Source organism: Rhinoderma darwinii, unplaced genomic scaffold, assembly GCF_050947455.1.
Source record: "Rhinoderma darwinii isolate aRhiDar2 unplaced genomic scaffold, aRhiDar2.hap1 Scaffold_3440, whole genome shotgun sequence".
In the NCBI taxonomy this organism is placed as follows: Eukaryota; Metazoa; Chordata; class Amphibia; order Anura; family Rhinodermatidae; genus Rhinoderma; species Rhinoderma darwinii.
This window is the reverse complement of record NW_027463441.1, coordinates 47,859-68,846: the sequence shown is the minus strand read 5'-3', so window position 1 is coordinate 68,846 and position 20,988 is coordinate 47,859. Positions and strand designations below refer to the sequence as shown.

Here is a 20,988-nt window from a genome sequence, read left to right as displayed (position 1 = left end):
ACTACTCCTAGACACTACTCCTAGACACTACTCCTAGACACTACTTCTAGGCGTTACTCCTAGACACTAGTCCTAGACGTTACTCCTAGACAATGCTCCTAGACACTACTTCTAGACGTTACTCCTAGACACTACTCCTAGACACTACTTCTAGACGTTATTCCTAGACACTACTCCTAGACGTTACTCCTAGACGTGACTCCTAGACACTACTCCTAGACGTTACTCCTAGACGTGACTCCTAGACACTGCTCCTAGACGTTATTCCAAGACATTGCTCCTAGACACTACTCTTAGACACCACTCGTAGATATTACTCCTAGACATTACTTCTAGACATCACTCCTAGATATTACTCCTACACGTTACTCCTAGACACTACTCCTAGACACTACTCCTAGACAAACCTCCTAGACGTTACTCCTAGACGTTACTCCTTGACGTTACTCCTAGACGTTACTCCTAGACACTACTCCTAGACGTTACTCCTAGACACTACTCCTAGACGTTACTCCTAGACGTTAATTCTAGACGTTACTTCTAGACGTTACATCTAGACACTACTCCCAGACACTACTTCTAGACATTACTCCTAGACACTACTCCTAGACATTACTCCTAGACGTTACTCATAGACGTTACTCCTAGACGTTACTCCTAGACGTTACTCCTAGACATTACTCCTAGATATTTCTCCTAGACACGACTCCTAGACGTTACTCCCAGACACTACTCCTAAACACTACTCCTAGACATTACTCCTAGACACTACTCCTAGACGTTACTCCTAGACGTTACTCCTAGACACGACTCCTAGACAAACCTCCTAGACGTTACTCCTAGACACTACTCCTAGACACCACTCCTAGAAATTACTCCTAGATACTACTCCTAAACGTTACTCCTAGACATTTCTCCTAGACGTTATTCCTAGAAACTACTCCTAGACACTACTTCTAGACGTTACTCCTAGACACTACTCCTAGACGTTACTCATAGACGTTACTCCTAGACGTTACTCCTAGACGTTACTCCTAGACGTTACTCCTAGACGTTACTCATAGACGTTACTCCTAGACATTACTCCTAGACACGACTCTTAGACACAACTTCTAGATGTTACTTCTAAACACTACTCCTAGACACTACTTCTAGACGTTACTCCTAGACGTGACTCCTAGACACTGATCCTAGACTTTACTCCTAGACATTACTCCTAGACACTACTCCTAGACTCTACTCTTAGACACTACTCCTAGACACTACTCCTAGACATTACTCCTAGACACTACTCCTAGACGTTACTCCTAGACGTTACTCCTAGACGTTACTCCAAGACGTTATTCCTAGAAACTACTCCTAGACACTACTCCTAGACACTACTCCTAGACGTTACTCATAGACGTTACTCCTAGACGTTACTCCTAGACGTTACTCCTAGACGTTACTCCTAGACGTTACTCATAGACGTTACTCCTAGACATTACTCCTAGATATTTCTCCTAGACACTACCCCTAGACGTTACTCCTAGACGTTACTCCTAGACACTGCTCCTTGAGGTTACTCCTAGACATTGCTCCTAGACACTACGCTTAGACACCACTCGTAGATATTACTCCTAGACGTTACTCCTAGACGCTACTCCTAGACACTACTCCTAGACACTACTCCTAGACACTACTCCTAGACATACCTCCTAGACATTACTCCTAGACGTTACTCCTAGACGTTACTCCTTGACGTTACTTCTAGACACTACTCCCAGACACTACTCCCAGACACTACTCCTAGACACTACTCCTAGACGTTACTCCTAGACGTTACTCCTAGACATTACTCCTAGATATTTCTCCTAGACACTACTCCTAGACGTTAGTCCCAGACACTACTCCTAGACACTACTCCTAGACGTTACTCCTAGATGTTACTTCTAGACACTACTCCTAGGCACTACTTCTAGATGTTACTCCTAGACACTACTTCTAGACGTTACTCCTAGACACTACTACTAGACGTTATTCCTAGACACTACTACTAGACGTTATTCCTAGACGTGACTCCTAGACACTGCTTCTAGACGTTACTCCTAGACATTACTCCTAGACACTACTCCTAGACATTACTCCTAGACACTACTCCTAGACATTACTCCTAGACGTTACTCATAGACGTTACTCCTAGACGTTACTCCTAGACATTACTCCTAGACGTTACTCCTAGACATTACTCCTAGATATTTCTCCTAGACACGACTCCTAGACGTTACTCCCAGACACTACTCCTAAACACTACTCCTAGACATTACTCCTAGACACTACTCCTAGACGTTACTCCTAGACGTTACTCCTAGACACGACTCCTAGACAAACCTCCTAGACGTTACTCCTAGACACTACTCCTAGACACCACTCCTAGAAATTACTCCTAGATACTACTCCTAAACGTTACTCCTAGACATTTCTCCTAGACGTTATTCCTAGAAACTACTCCTAGACACTACTTCTAGACGTTACTCCTAGACACTACTCCTAGACGTTACTCATAGACGTTACTCCTAGACGTTACTCCTAGACGTTACTCATAGACGTTACTCCTAGACATTACTCCTAGATATTTCTACTAGACGTTACCCCTAGACGTTACTCCTAGACATTACTCCTAGACACGACTCCTAGACACTACTTCTAGACGTTACTCCTTGACATTACTCCTAGACACGACTCTTAGACACTACTTCTAGATGTTACTTCTAAACACTACTCCTAGACACTACTTCTAGACGTTATTCCTAGACACTACTACTAGACGTTACTCCTAGACGTGACTCTTAGACACTGATCCTAGACGTTACTCCTAGACATTACTCCTAGACACTACTCCTAGACTCTACTCTTAGACACTACTCCTAGACACTACTCCTAGACATTACTCCTAGACACTACTCCTAGACGTTACTCCAAGACGTTATTCCTAGAAACTACTCCTAGACACTACTCCTAGACACTACTTCTAGGCGTTACTCCTAGACACTAGTCCTAGACGTTACTCCTAGATGTTACTCCTAGACATTACTCCTAGACACTACTCCTAGACGTTACTCCTAGACGTTACTCCTAGACACTACTCCTAGACACTACTCCTAGACACTACTCCTAGACGTTACTCCTAGACACTACCCCTAGACGTTACTCCTAGACACTGCTCCTAGAGGTTACTCCTAGACACTGCTCCTAGACACTACGCTTAGACACCACTCGTAGATATTACTCCTAGACGTTACTCCTAGACGCTACTCCTAGACACTACTCCTAGACACTACTCCTAGACATACCTCCTAGACATTACTCCTAGACGTTACTCCTTGACGTTACTCCTTGACGTTACTCCTTGACGTTACTCCTTGACGTTACTCCTAAACGTTACTCCCAGACACTACTCCCAGACACTACTCCTAGACACTACTCCTAGACGTTACTCCTAGACGTTACTCCTAGACATTACTCCTAGATATTTCTCCTAGACACTACTCCTAGACGTTACTCCCAGACACTACTCCTAGACACTACTCCTAGACGTTACTCCTAGATGTTACTTCTAGACACTACTCCTAGACATTACTCCTAGACGTTAATCCTAGACGTTATTCCTAGAAACTACTCCTAGACACTACTTCTAGACGTTACTCCTAGACACTACTCCTAGACGTTACTCATAGACGTTACTCCTAGACACTACTTCTAGACGTTACTCCTAGACACTACTACTAGACGTTATTCCTAGACACTACTACTAGACGTTATTCCTAGACGTGACTCCTAGACACTGCTTCTAGACGTTACTCCTAGACATTACTCCTAGACACTACTCCTAGACATTACTCCTAGACATTACTCCTAGACATTACTCCTACACGTTACTCCTAGACACTACTCCTAGACACTACTCCTAGACAAACCTCCTAGACGTTACTCCTAGACGTTACTCCTAGATGTTACTCCTAGATGTTACTCCTGGACACTACTCCAAGACACTACTCCTAGACAAACCTCCTAGATGTTACTCCTAGACATTACTCCTAGACATTACTCCTACACGTTACTCCTAGACACTACTCCTACACGTTACTCCTCTCATAGACACTACTCCTAGACGTTACTCCTAGACACTACTCCTAGACACTACTCCAAGACAAACCTCCTAGATGTTACTCCTAGACATTACTCCTAAGCACTACTCCTAGACATTACACCTAGACATTACTCCTAGACACTACTCCTAGACAAACCTTCTAGACATTACTCCTAAACACTACTCCTAGACATTACTCCTAGACACTACTCCTAGACATTACTCCTAGACATTACTCCTAGGCACTACTCCTAGACGTTACTCCTAGACATTATTCCTAGACACTACTCCTAGACACTACTCCTAGACATTACTTCTAGACATTACTCCTAGACATTACTCCCAGACAGTACTCCTAGGCACTACTCCTGGACGTTACTCCTGGACGTTACTCCTAGACATTACTCCTAGACACTACTCCTAGACATTACTCCTAGACACCACTCCTAGACACTACTCCTACACATTACTCCTAGACACCACTCCTAGACGTTACTCCTAGACACTGCTCCTAGAGGTTACTCCTAGACATTGCTCCTAGACACTACGCTTAGACACCACTCGTAGATATTACTCCTAGACGTTACACCTAGACGCTACTCCTAGACACTACTCCTAGACATACCTCCTAGACATTACTCCTAGACGTTACTCCTAGACGTTACTCCTAGACGTTACTCCTTGACGTTACTCCTAAACGTTACTCCTAGACACTACTCCTAGACATTACTCCTTGACGTTACTCCTAGACGTTACTTCTAGACACTACTCCCAGACACTACTCCCAGAAACTACTCCTAGACACTACTCCTAGACACTACTCCTAGACGTTACTCCTAGACGTTACTCCTAGACATTACTCCTAGATATTTCTCCTAGACACTACTCCTAGACGTTACTCCCAGACACTACTCCTAGACACTACTCCTAGACGTTACTCCTAGACACTACTCCTAGACACTACTCCTAGACGTTACTCCTAGACGTTACTCCTAGACGTTACTCCTAGATGTTACTCCTAGATGTTACTCCTAGACACTACTCCAAGACAAACCTCCTAGATGTTACTCCTAGACATTACTCCTAGACACTACTCCTAGACACTACTCCTAGACACTACTCCTAGACACTACTCCTAGACACTACTCCTAGACACTACTCCTAGACATTACTCCTAGGCACTACTCCTTGACGTTACTCCTAGACATTACACCTAGACACTACTCCTAGACATTACTCCTAGACACCACTCCTAGACACCACTCCTAGACACTACTCCTACACATTACTCCTAGACACCACTCCTAGACGTTACTCCTAGACACTACTCCTAGACGTTACTCCTCTCTTAGACACTACTCCTAGAGGTTACACTTAGAAGTTACTCCTAGACATTACTCCTAGACACTACTCCTAGACACTACTTCTAGACGTTATTCCTAGACACTACTACTAGACGTTACTCCTAGACATTACTAATAAGCACTACTCCTAGACACTACTCCTAGACATTACTCCTAGACGTTACTCCTAGACACTACTCCTAGACAAACCTCCTAGATGTTACTCCTAGACACTACTCCTAGAAACTACTCCTAAAGTTACTCCTAGACGTTACTCCTAGACGTTATTCCTAGAAACTACTCCTAGACACTACTCCTAGACACTACTCCTAGACACTACTCCTAGACACTACTCCTCTCTTAGACACTACTCCTAGAGGTTACACTTAGAAGTTACTCCTAGACGTTACTCCTAGACACTACTCCTAGACATTACTCCTAGACATTACTCCTAGACATTACTCCTAGACACCACTCCTAGACACTACTCCTACACATTACTCCTAGACACCACTCCTAGACGTTACTCCTAGACACTACTCCTAGACGTTACTCCTCTCTTAGACACTACTCCTAGAGGTTACACTTAGAAGTTACTCCTAGACATTACTCCTAGACACTACTCCTAGACACTACTTCTAGACGTTGTTCCTAGACACTACTACTAGACGTTACTCCTAGACATTACTAATAAGCACTACTGCTAGACACTACTCCTAGACATTACTCCTAGACGTTACTCCTAGACACTACTCCTAGACAAACCTCCTAGATGTTACTCCTAGACACTACTCCTAGACACTACTCCTAAAGTTACTCCTAGACGTTACTCCTAGACGTTATTCCTAGAATCTACTCCTAGACACTACTCCTAGACACTACTTCTATGCGTTACTCCTAGAAACTAGTCCTAGACGTTACTCCTAGACGTTACTCCTAGACATTACTCCTAGACACTACTTCTAGACGTTACTCCTAGACGTTACTCCTAGACACTACTCCTAGACACTACTCCTAGACGTTATTCCTAGACACTACTCCTAGACGTTACTCCTAGACGTGACTCCTAGACACTGCTCCTAGACGTTATTCCTAGACATTGCTCCTAGACACTACTCTTAGACACCACTCGTAGATAATACTCCTAGACATTACTCTTAGACACCACTCCTAGATATTACTCCTACACATTACTCCTACACGTTACTCCTAGACAAACCTCCTAGACGTTACTCCTTGACGTTACTCCTAGACGTTACTCCTAGACGTTACTCCTAGACACTACTCCTAGACACTACTCCTAGACGTTACTCCTAGATGTTACTCCTTGACGTTACTCCTAGACGTTACTTCTAGACGTTACTTCTAGACACTACTCCCAGACACTACTTCTAGACACTACTCCTAGACATTACTCCTAGACACTACTCCTAGACGTTACTCCTAGACGTTACTCCTACACGTTACTCCTAGACAAACCTCCTAGACGTTACTACTAGACGTTACTACTAGACGTTACTCCTAGACGTTACTCCTAGACATTACTCCTAGATATTTCTCCTAGACACTACTCCTAGACGTTACTCCCAGACACTACTCCTAGACATTACTCCTAGACACTACTCCTAGACGTTACTCCTAGACATTACTCCTAGACACGACTCCTAGACACTACTTCTAGATGTTACTCCCAGACACTACTCCTAGACATTACTCCTAGATACTACTCCTAAACGTTACTCGTAGACGTTAATCCTAGACGTTATTCCTAGAAACTACACTAGACAATACTCCTAGACACTACTTCTAGACGTTACTCCTAGACACTACTCCTAGGCGTTACTCATAGACGTTACTCCTAGACGTTACTCCTAGACACTACTACTAGACGTTACTCCTAGACATTACTAATAAGCACTACTCCTAGACACTACTCCTAGACATTACTCCTAGACGTTACTCCTAGACACTACTCCTAGACAAACCTCCTAGACGTTACTCCTAGATACTACTCCTAAACGTTACTCCTAGACATTACTCCTAGACGTTACTCATAGACACTACTCCTAGACAAACCTCCTAGACATCACTCCTAGACACTACTCTTAGACACTACTCCTAGACACCACTCCTAGACATTACTCCTAGATACTACTCCTAAACGTTACTCCTAGACGTTACTCCAAGACGTTATTCCTAGAAACTACTCCTAGACACTACTCCTAGACACTACTTCTAGGCGTTACTCCTAGACAATGCTCCTAGACACTACTTCTAGACGTTACTCCTAGACGTTACTCCTAGACACTACTCCTAGACACTACTCCTAGACACTACTTCTAGACGTTATTCCTAGACACTACTCCTAGACGTTACTCCTAGACGTGACTCCTAGACACTACTCCTAGACGTTACTCCTAGACGTGACTCCTAGACACTGCTCCTAGACGTTATTCCAAGACATTGCTCCTAGACACTACTCTTAGACAACACTCGTAGATATTACTCCTAGACATTACTTCTAGACATCACTCCTAGATATTACTCCTACACGTTACTCCTAGACACTACTCCTAGACACTACTCCTAGACACTACTCCTAGACAAACCTCCTAGACGTTACTCCTAGACGTTACTCCTAGACGTTACTCCTAGACGTTACTCCTAGACACTACTCCTAGACGTTACTCCTTGACGTTACTCCTAGACGTTACTTCTAGACGTTACATCTAGACACTACTCCCAGACACTACTTCTAGACATTACTCCTAGACACTACTCATAGACGTTACTCCTAGACGTTACTCCTAGACATTACTCCTAGACATTACTCCTAGACATTACTCCTAGACATTACTCCTAGACATTACACCTAGATATTTCTCCTAGACACTACTCCTAGACGTTACTCCCAGACACTACTCCTAAACACTACTCCTAGACATTACTCCTAGACACTACTCCTAGACGTTACTCCTAGACACGACTCCTAGACAAACCTCCTAGACGTTACTCCTAGACACTACTCCTAGACACCACTCCTAGACATTACTCCTAGATACTACTCCTAAACGTTACTCCTAGACATTACTCCTAGACGTTATTCCTAGAAACTACTCCTAGACACTACTTCTAGACGTTACTCCTAGACGTTACTCATAGACGTTACTCCTAGACGTTACTCCTAGACGTTACTCCTAGACGTTACTCATAGACGTTACTCCTAGACATTACTCCTAGACATTACTCCTAGACGTTACTCCTAGACGTTACTCCTAGACATTACTCCTAGACACGACTCCTAGACACTACTTCTAGACGTTACTCCTTGACATTACTCCTAGACACGACTCTTAGACACTACTTCTAGATGTTACTTCTAAACACTACTCCTAGACACTACTTCTAGACGTTATTCCTAGACACTACTACTAGACGTTACTCCTAGACGTGACTCCTAGACACTGATCCTAGACGTTACTCCTAGACATTACTCCTAGACACTACTCCTAGACTCTACTCTTAGACACTACTCCTAGACACTACTCCTAGACATTACTCCTAGACACTACTCCTAAACCTTACTCCTAGACGTTACTCCAAGACGTTATTCCTAGAAACTACTCCTAGACACTACTCCTAGACACTACTTCTAGGCGTTACTCCTAGACACTAGTCCTAGACGTTACTCTTAGACGTTACTCCTAGACATTACTCCTAGACACTACTCCTAGACGTTACTCCTAGACGTTACTCCTAGACACTACTCCTAGACACTACTCCTAGACACCACTTCTAGACGTTACTCCTAGACACTACCCCTAGACGTTACTCCTAGAAGTTACTCCTAGACACTGCTCCTAGAGGTTACTCCTAGACATTGCTCCTAGACACTACGCTTAGACACCACTCGTAGATATTACTCCTAGACTTTACTCCTAGACACTACTCCTAGACACTACTCCTAGACACTACTCCTAGACACTACTCCTAGACGTTACTCCTAGACGTTACTCCTAGACGTTACTCCTAGACACTACTCCCAGACACTACTCCCAGACACTACTCCCAGACACTACTCCCAGACACTACTCCCAGACACTACTCCTAGACACTACTCCTAGACGTTACTCCTAGACGTTACTCCTAGATATTTCTCCTAGACACTACTCCTAGACACTACTCCTAGACGTTACTCCCAGACACTACTCCTAGACACTACTCCTAGACGTTACTCCTAGATGTTACTTCTAGACACTACTCCTAGACACTACTTCTAGATGTTACTCCTAGACACTACTCCTAGACGTTACTCCTAGACGTTAATCCTAGACGTTATTCCTAGAAACTACTCCTAGACACTACTTCTAGACGTTACTCCTAGACACTACTCCTAGACGTTACTCATAGACGTTACTCCTAGACGTTACTCCTAGACACTAATTCTAGACGTTACTCCTAGACACTACTTCTAGACGTTATTCCTAGACACTACTACTAGACGTTATTCCTAGACACTACTACTAGACGTTACTTCTAGACATTACTCTTAGACACCACTCCTAGATATTACTCCTACACATTACTCCTACACGTTACTCCTAGACACTACTCCTAGACACTACTCCTAGACAAACCTCCTAGACGTTACTCCTAGACGTTACTCCTAGACATTACTCCTACACGATACTCCTAGACACTACTCCTAGACGTTACTCCTCTCATAGACACTACTCCTAGACGTTACTCCTAGACACTACTCCTAGACACTACTCCAAGACAAACCTCCTAGATGTTACTCCTAGACATTACTCCTAAGCACTACTCCTAGACATTACACCTAGACACTACTCCTAGACAAAAATTCTAGACATTACTCCTAGACATTACTCCTAGACATTACTCCTAGACATTACTCCTAGACATTACTCCTAGGCACTACTCCTAGACACTACTCCTAGACACTACTCCTAGACATTACTTCTAGACATTACTCCTAGACATTACTTCTAGACACTACTCTTAGACACTACTCCTAGACATTACTCCAAGACACCACTCCTAGACACTACTCCTACACATTACTCCTTGACACCACTCCTAGACGTTACTCCTAGACACTGCTCCTAGAGGTTACTCCTAGACATTGCTCCTAGACACTATGCTTAGACACCACTCGTAGATATTACTCCTAGACGTTACTCCTAGACGCTACTCCTAGACACTACTCCTAGACACTACTCCTAGACACATTACTCCTAGACATACCTCCTACACATTACTCCTAGACGTTACTCCTAGACGTTACTCCTTGACGTTACTCCTAAACGTTACTCCTAGACACTACTCCTAGACACTACTCCTAGACATTACTCCTAGACGTTACTCCTTGACGTTACTCCTAGACGTTACTTCTAGACACTACTCCCAGACACTACTCCTAGACACTACTCCTAGACACTACTCCTAGACGTTACTCCTAGACGTTACTCCTAGACGTTACTCCTAGACGTTACTCCTAGATATTTCTCCTAGACAATACTCCTAGACGTTACTCCCAGACACTACTCCTAAACACTACTCCTAGACATTACTCCTAGACACTACTCCTAGACGTTACTCCTAGACGTTACTCCTAGACACGACTCCTAGACAAACCTCCTAGACGTTACTCCTAGACACTACTCCTAGACACCACTCCTAGACATTACTCCTAGATACTACTCCTAAACGTTACTCCTAGACATTACTCCTAGACGTTATTCCTAGAAACTACTCCTAGACACTACTTCTAGACGTTACTCCTAGACACTACTCCTAGACGTTACTCATAGACGTTACTCCTAGACGTTACTCATAGACGTTACTCATAGACGTTACTCCTAGACATTACTCCTAGATATTTCTCCTAGACGTTACTCCTAGACGTTGCTCCTAGACGTTACTCCTAGACATTACTCCTAGACACGACTCCTAGACACTACTTCTAGACGTTACTCCTTGACATTACTCCTAGACACGACTCTTAGACACTACTTCTAGATGTTACTTCTAAACACTACTCCTAGACACTACTTCTAGACGTTATTCCTAGACACTACTACTAGACACTACTACTAGACGTTACTCCTAGACGTGACTCCTAGACACTGATCCTAGACGTTACTCCTAGACATTACTCCTAGACACTACTCCTAGACACTACTCCTAGACACTACTCCTAGACACTACTCCTAAACCTTACTCCTAGATGTTACTCCAAGACATTATTCCTAGAAACTACTCCTAGACACTACTCCTAGACACTACTTCTAGGCGTTACTCCTAGACACTAGTCCTAGACGTTACTCCTAGACGTTACTCCTAGACATTACTCCTAGACACTACTCCTAGACGTTACTCCTAGACACTACTCCTAGACACTACTCCTAGACACCACTTCTAGACGTTACTCCTAGACACTACCCCTAGACGTTACTCCTAGACGTTACTCCTAGACACTGCTCCTAGAGGTTACTCCTAGACATTGCTCCTAGACACTACGCTTAGACACCACTCGTAGATATTACTCCTAGACGTTACTCCTAGACGCTACTCCTAGACACTACTCCTAGACACTACTCCTAGACACTACTCCTAGACACTACTCCTAGACATACCTCCTAGACATTACTCCTAGACGTTACTCCTTGACGTTACTCCTAGACACTACTCCTAGACATTACTCCTAGACGTTACTCCTTGACGTTACTCCTAGACGTTACTTCTAGACACTACTCCTAGACACTACTCCTAGACACTACTCCTAGACGTTACTCCTAGACGTTACTCCTAGACATTACTCCTAGATATTTCTCCTAGACACTACTCCTAGACGTTACTCCCAGACACTACTCCTAGACACTACTCCTAGACGTTACTCCTAGATGTTACTTCTAGACACTACTCCTAGACACTACTTCTAGATGTTACTCCTAGACACTACTCCTAGACATTACTCCTAGACACTACTCCTAGACGTTACTCCTAGACGTTAATCCTAGACGTTATTCCTAGAAACTACTCCTAGACACTACTTCTAGACGTTACTCCTAGACACTACTCCTAGACGTTACTCATAGACGTTACTCCTAGACGTTACTCCTAGACACTACTTCTAGACGTTACTCCTAGACACTACTTCTAGACGTTATTCCTAGACACTACTACTAGACGATATTCCTAGACGTGACTCCTAGACACTGCTTCTAGACGTTACTCCTAGACATTACTCCTAGACACTACTCCTAGACATTACTCTTAGACACCACTCCTAGATATTACTCCTACACATTACTCCTAGACATTACTCCTACACGTTACTCCTAGACACTACTCCTAGACACTACTCCTAGACGTTACTCCCAGACACTACTCCTAGACACTACTCCTAGACGTTACTCCTAGATGTTACTTCTAGACACTACTCCTAGACACTACTTCTAGATGTTACTCCTAGACACTACTCCTAGACATTACTCCTAGACACTACTCCTAGACGTTACTCCTAGACGTTACTCCTAGACGTTACTCCTAGATGTTACTCCTAGACACTACTCCTAGACACTACTCCAAGACAGTACTCCTAGACAAACCTCCTAGATGTTACTCCTAGACATTACTCCTAGACATTACTCCTACACGTTACTCCTAGACACTACTCCTAGACGTTAGTCCTCTCATAGACACTACTCCTAGACGTTACTCCTAGACACTACTCTTAGACTTTACTCCTAGACACTACTCCTAGACATTACTCCTAGACATTACTCCCAGACATTACTCCTAGGCACTACTCCTGGACGTTACTCCAAGACATTACTCCTACACATTACTCCTAGATGTTACTTCTAGACGTTACTCCTAGACACTACTCCTAGACAAACCTCCTAGACGTTACTCCTAGACATTACGCCTTGACACTACTCCGAGACACTACTCTTATACACTACTCCTAGACATTACTTCTAGAGACTACTCCTAGACGTTACTCCTAGACGTTACTCCTAGACGTTATTCCTAGAAACTACTCCTAGACACTACTCCTAGACACTACTTCAAGACATTACTCCTAGACACTAGTCCTAGATGTTACTCCTAGACGTTACTCCTAGACGTTACTCCTAGACACTACTTCTAGACGTTACTCCTAGACGTTACTCCTAGACGTGACTCCTAGACACTGCTCCTAGACGTTACTCCTAGACATTGCTCCTAGACACTACTCTTAGACACCACTCCTAGATATTACTCCTAGACACTACTCCTAGACGTTACTCCTAGACATAACTCCTACACGTTACTCCTAGACACTACTCCTAGACAAACCTCCTAGACGTTACTCCTAGACGTTACTCCTAAACACTACTCCTAGACACTACTCCTAGACAAACCTCCTAGACATTACTCCTAGACACTACTCCTAGACGTTACTCCTAGGCGTTACTCCTAGGCGTTACTCCTAGGCGTTACTCCTAGACACTACTCCTAGACACTACTCCTAGACATTACTCCTACACGTTACTCCTAGACATTACTCCTAGACGTTACTCCTAGACATTACTCCTACACGTTACTCCTAGACAAACCTCCTAGACGTTACTACTAGACGTTACTACTAGACGTTACTCCTAGACGTTACTCCTAGACACTACTCCTAGACAAACCTCCTAGACATTACTCCTAGACGTTACTCCTAGACGTTATTCCTAGACGTTATTCCTAGACACTACTCCTAGACGTTACTCCTAGACGTTACTCCTAGACACTGCTCCTAGACGTTACTCCTAGACGTTACTCCTAGACGTTACTGCTAGACGTTACTCCTAGACACTACTCCTAGACACTACTCCTAGACACTACTCCTAGACACTACTCCTAGACACTACTCCTAGACTCTACTTCTAGATGTTACTCCTAGACACTACTCCTAGACGTTACTCCTAGACTTTACTCCTAGACACTACTCCTAGACACTACTCCTAGACACTACTCCTAGACACTACTCCTAGACACTACTCCTAGACACTACTTCTAGACGTTATTCCTAGACACTACTCCTAGACGTTATTCCTCAACGTGACTTCTAGACACTGCTCCTAGACGTTACTCCTAGACATTACTCCTAGACACTACTCTTAGACACTACTCTTAGACACCACTCCTAGATATTACTCCTAGACACTACTCCTACACGTTACTCCTAGACGTTACTCCTAGACGTTACTCCTAGACACTACTCCTAGACACTACTCCTAGACACTACTTCTAGACGTTATTCCTAGACACTACTCCTAGACGTTACTCCTAGACGTTACTCCTAGAAACTGCTCCTAGACGTTACTCCTAAACATTACTCCTAGACACTACTCCTAGACACTACTCCTAGACGTTACTCCTAGACGTTACTGCTAGACTTTACTCCTAGACGTTACTCCTAGACGTTACTCCTAGACGTTACTCCTAGACACTACTCCTAGACGCTACTCCTAGACGCTACTCCTAGACGCTACTCCTAGACGCTACTCCTAGACACCACTCCAAGATATTATTCCTAGACACTACTCCTAGACATTACTCCTAGACGCTACTCCTAGACACCACTCCAAGATATTATTCCTGGACACTACTCCTAGACGTTACTTCTAGACACTACATGGTGGTATAACATCCTGACCTCCGACAATTTTCATTTTATCTACTGTATCTTTCCATAAATCGCACCTGAATGATCCTGACCACCTGGTTTATCTCCAAAAAAGCAATCCAACTGATCGATATTACTTCTGAGATCATTTGGCTGAAATGTCCTAGATGACGCTTAAGCAATCCTGTCTGTAGACATGAGTTCGGAGGCCCATACATGATGCCCATTCCTACTAGTATTCACCTTTGTAGAAATTGCTGCTCAGTGGCATTGAGTATTGGGTGCCTGTTCCCTCCTGAATACTCTTGGTATGAGCTGCAGGGAAATCCCTTTGGCCGGATGCAGAACCACTTCTCTTTGGACAGTAAGTCCTGGTATGTGCACACGTCCGGTCCTGGAGGCTGCACATTACACTGCACTATAGCGCTGCTCCCGTCGTAGCTGAAATATCCATTGAAGTGAATCTGTTCAACCAAAAGTGGAGATGAAGACAAGTATTGAAGGTGATCAGTATCCTGATCTTCATAAACATATCCCTGGCCCAAAAAAAGACTAAGATCTATCAATCTCATAATCAGGGGGTGCACCCACCTACTCTTTCTGATGTCTCAGAAATACAGTAAAGTACCCCCTCAACCCCCCCAAAAAAACCAAAAAAAAACAAAAAAAAAGCATATGCAGGTTACAAAGGAAAAAAAGCTTTTATCCCCCTCAGGCCAGGAACACACACACAATTTGGATTTGGCCTAAGGACCTTCTCCCATTTTTGCCTGACTGCATTTTTAAATCCGTAACTTTTTTACTTTGCTAGGTACAGTAATGTTGCTGTGTGCGGTCTTTATTTTTGAGTTTCATGTTTTTTTTTCCTGTAGCTCCCTGAACACTTTATTGTTTTTTATATTTCAATTTAATAAAAAACGTTCTTACACACCAACGCCCTGTTCACACAGAGTTTTTTGCCATGGTTTTTGATGCTGAAACCGTGTGGCAAAAAACGTCCGAAAACGCTTCCCATTGATTTTCCACTCGCAGGAAAAAGAGGCGACATGGCCTTTCTTCGGGCGTTTCTGTCTTTGACCTCCCATTGATATCAATGGGTGGCAGAAAATGTGTTTTTTTGCGTAGTTTTTTGCCCGCGGCGCTCAATGGCCGCGGCTGAAAAATGCAACAGAAAAGGTGGCAAACCGCATGCAGGCAGGTCAAAATTATTATTTTTTTAAATTAGCCATGGCACTTTTTTATGCAGATTCTGCACGAAAAAGCTAATGATTAGCTGATTACAATCATCCCGCAGATCTGCAGCATACAGCCGTGGCAGAAATCCAAGTCTCAGACTCATAATTCTGCTGCAGAAATACACATTTGATTTAATGCTGATGTGTGAACTGGGACTAAGAGATAGGCTGGTCCTCTACATAGTGTTAGTGCCAAAGCAAAATGGGACCTGATGTTTCTGCAATGACTTCCGCAAGCTTAATAAAGTCTCAAAATGTATTTCTCACCTTATGCCTAGTGTGCATGACAAAGGAACACTAAACAAATGATAAAGGTAAACAGGCGATAATCCGGCTCATACTCAGGGGCGTAACTAGGAAAGACTGGGCCCCATAGCTTTTGACTGGGCCCCCCGCCCCTGGGTGCCACACACAGCCCCCCCCTTACCCTTGGGTGCCACACACAGCCCCACTTGTAGATAGCCCCCCCTGTAGATTCTGCCACACAGCGCCCCTTGTAAACAATGCCCCCTGTAGATAGCACCATACAGCCCCCCTGTAGATAGTACCATACAGCCCCTGCGTATATTGTGCAATACAGCCCTCCTGTAGATAGTGGCATACAGCCCCCCTGTAGATAGTGGCATACAGCCCCCCTGTAGATAGTACCATACAGCCCCTGCGTATATTGTGCCATACATCCCTCCTGTAGATAGTGGCATACAGCCCCCCTGTAGATAGTACCACACCCACTTGTAGATAGCGCCTCCCACCTCCCCCTTGTAGACAGTGCCATACTGCCCCCTCCCATGTAGATAGCACCATACAGCCCCCTGTAGATATCGCCATACAGCCCCCTGTAGATATCGCCATACAGCCCCCTGTAGATATCGCCATACAGCCCCCCTGTAGATATCGCCATACAGCCCCCCTGTAGATAGTGCCATACAGCCCCAGTGTAGATAGCACCATACAGCCCACCCCTCCTGTAGATAGCGCCATCCAGCCCCCTTCTATAGATAGCGCCATCCAGCCATACAGGGGGGGGGGGGGGGGTGTGACACTATCTACAGGGGTAGGTGTGTGTGACACTATCTACAGGGGGTGGGTGGCACTATCTGCAGTAGACACTGTGACACTACTTACTTGGGCACTGTGGCACTATCTACAGGGGGCACTGCGCGCGGCACTATCTACAGGGGCACTACGTGGCTCTATCTACAAGGGGCACAGTGGAACTATCTACAGGTGCAGTGTGTGGCTGTAACGTCCGTGGTCGCTGACCACGAACTCCTTCCATCCAGTTGACGCCCTTCTCTCAAGAGATGTCTGCACATACGGCCGTCCTGCTCCACTATGACCACCAGTGTGCACTCACGAGCTCAGTCCAGACTTAAGAAGCATGTTGGTGATTTGAGCTAATTGCTCCAGAGCACCCTGGGCTATAAGAAGGTCCCAGCCCCATCCTCCCACCCCTGAGCCTTGTTGTTGTATCCCTAGTCTGTCTTGCAAATGGCCCCCTAGTGTTTCCTGCTCCCAGTGTTTTCCTGTTCCTGTTCCTGTATCCTGAATCTAGTGTCGTGCTTGCTGTAGCCATGCTGTTCTGTATTCTACGCCTGACCTGCCTCTCCACTGAGTGTGCCACTATATACACATTTTTCTACACTACCGGTAATGGTCAGCACATACCGTATCCACTAGCCTAGCCCTTTTTTTTATTCCAGCTTGTAATATAAAAGTCTAGGAAGGTAAATAAGTGCATACTAATAATCATAGCGTAAAAATCAGAGGGTTGCGGGAGCATAAATAACTTGGCTTGAAAAGTATGCGTATGGAAACCCCCCCATTAAAAATACTGTGTTTACCCACTGATAAGCTGCCAGTTGCTACTGTCATCGGTGGAGTAGCCCTGTGGGTCCACAATCCACAGATCATGATAGTCAATCCTGCAGAGAACACCAGGGTCAGTTGTCTGCTGATCTGTTCCATTTTTGGCTGGTGAATGACTAAGGGGCAAAGCTTAGTTAAGGGGGTGGTGCTTACCACTCTGCGTGTCCTACTGCAGACAGGGGGGTCCTGCTGCAGCCGGTTGTCTTACAGACAGACACAGAACGGTGAGGAGGTGGGGGACATGGCTGATCTCCAGAGACATTCATATATAATATTTCTTTAGCTATTTCTCAATATTAATTGTATTATTAAAGAAATTAGATCAAAGGAAAGGAGGAGATAAAAGGGAGTAATCATTGGGATATAGTTTTTTGTTTAGTGTTAATTAAGTTCAGAGCTTAGGGCCAGCACTACTACTCTAGACCCAACTAAGGGGTATTGGCAAATACAACTGTCAGAAGATGCAAAGGACAACTCTACAAATGGAGGTCAGGGTAGGCATCAGTCAACAAGATATAGCAAACATGTTCATGATAATGACAGGAACCAAAGAACCTTGTTCTTTATGCCAAGAGTACATTTTCTGAGCAGGTATAAATAATCTGGCGCTTAGCCTATGGCAACTGGTGTGCACCTGGCCCTTTAAGAAGTTGAACGTAGCTATGAAGAACTCAGCAGTGGTGAATAGCAGAGACGTATGTTCCCTACATGGGTAAGGAGAGCGTCAGGTGTCCTGTTATATGGGAGCACGGTGGCTAGCACTCTTCTGGAGGTGTCCACTATTGGGGCACTAATATGTGGCCTCTGTGACTGCCACTTTAATGGGGAAGATGTATTTAACACCTCGGGGGGCAATGTTATAGGGTAAATATTGTTGACACAATGGGTGAATTATTGGGGGCATTGATACTGGTCAATGGGTTGAGAAAAAAAAAACAAATATACCTGTTTGCAACAGGTGTTCAAAAAAAGTGAGGATGTGGAGTCCACGTGTAGAACTCCCTTCTCCTTACAGTACAATCATCTTCTCCATCATCAGCTGCCACCACATTATTTACGACCCACACAACATTATCCGTTCTCATAGGAACTAAAACTAAGAAGAATAAACTTCTGCTTTTCACCTTATCGGGGCGAGATTCTCTCTTCCTGCTCAAAACGGAAACGGCTTCGCTGGAATGTAAAAGTGAAATGTGAACCTGAGCGTCTCCCGGCCAGAGCAGAAGAAACGTGGCTGAGTAGCTGCCATTCCCGTGGTCGGTGACTGCGCCCGTCACTCCAGCCTTTAGGTTTGGAGAGTGCAGTTTGGCCTCAAAATAATCTCCGCCATAGGTTTTTGGTCGATCGTAATGATCCCGAGCAGAAATAACAACATTTATACGATGTCCAATGTAGTAAGTGTCATGTGGATGCAGCAAAACATAATACGTGGTCTTTGGACTTGTGGAAGACATGAAGTCCACTCCACTGGGGGGCTCGGGCCATTCAATGACTTTGATTAGTCTCTGGATCTCTTCTTGGTCGGGATCGCCTGAGGTTTTGGAGTCTAGTGATGTGTTTATAGAGAGATAGCTCATGACGGGCGCTGGGTGGTATCCAGCTGGGGGTGTTGTCATGAACAATTTGAAAATAATCTGTAAATAAACACAAGTGCTGGTCAGATACAAGCTTTTTTACAAAAATGTTTTTAGTTTTTCATAAGCTAGAAGTCAAACCGGAAAGGGCAAGTTGGTCATGAAGATCCCTCAGCATTCGGTCAAGATCTGCATCTATAAGGGCTTTAAAGCAGGCATAAGAGGTGGACAGTACCAGTAACCGGCAAACTAACTAGCAGCACTCAATGTCAAGCAGCAGCTGCAAAAGCAAATAAGATTTGTCGTACTATGGAAAGTCCATCCACAAGAGGTAGTAAGCAAAAGATAAATAAAAAGAAATTAACAGTATTTAAAAGGGCACAACATTTATTGCATGACTAATGGCATTGAGGGTTATAATTTATACTCCAATTACATAGAGGTAATGTGGGGAAATTGTTCAATTGCTGTTAGGCAAAATCTCCCTCCTCTAGGTCAAACAGCTCAGTCTGAGAAAGGTTTAACTTGACGGACATGTGTCTTTTTCACCCTATGTACAAATGTAAGATTATGTCCCTGTCTTGTCAGTCCCTGTCTCTTTTAAGACATGACTATATCCTGCTAGCCTTAGAAGCAGCTTATTGACACTGTGCCATTATTCAGTCCATGATCTACAAGTATTCAGACCAAGAAAAATAATAAAATAGAGAAGTCATCGGGTCCAGACAAAATACACCCCTGTCTACTAAGGGAATTTAGTCCAGTGACGGACAGACTATTATTTCTGATATTTAAGGATTCTATCATGACACGGTCTGTTCCACACGACTGGTGCGTAGTAATGTGCTGCCAATATTCAAAAAGGGGTCTAAGAGAGAGCCCAGAAACGGTAGTCCTGTGAGGGTCACCCCCATTGCGGGGGATGTTGAGGGTTTTCTAAGAGATGCCGTCCTGGAGGATCTCAGTGATAATAAAGGTATAACACCATATCAGCGCGGGATTATGAGGGGTCCGTCCTGTCACACTAATGTGTGGGGGGGGGGGGGGGATCTAGACTGGACCGGGGGGAGTCGTCATATTTCTAGATTTTTCCTAAGCATTTTATCCTTTGCCACATAGAAGGTTACTACATAAAATGAGAATGCCGGGACTG

The 20,988-nt window shown here is 44.2% G+C and overlaps 1 protein-coding gene across 1 annotated transcript in view; it reads right to left on the bottom strand.

The window, feature by feature from the left end:
• Positions 1-19,838, bottom strand: part of LOC142706763 (NXPE family member 3-like) — a 28,861-nt gene extending 9,023 nt beyond the window's left edge. Inside the window, exons 1-2 of the mRNA XM_075848311.1 lie at positions 19,386-19,838; positions 15,401-15,621 (exon numbers count right to left, since the gene is read on the bottom strand). Of these exons, the coding sequence (XP_075704426.1) occupies positions 15,401-15,621; positions 19,386-19,838 (674 nt within the window). The remainder of the gene's footprint in view (positions 1-15,400; positions 15,622-19,385) is intronic.
• Between the last annotated feature and the right edge of the window lie 1,150 nt (positions 19,839-20,988).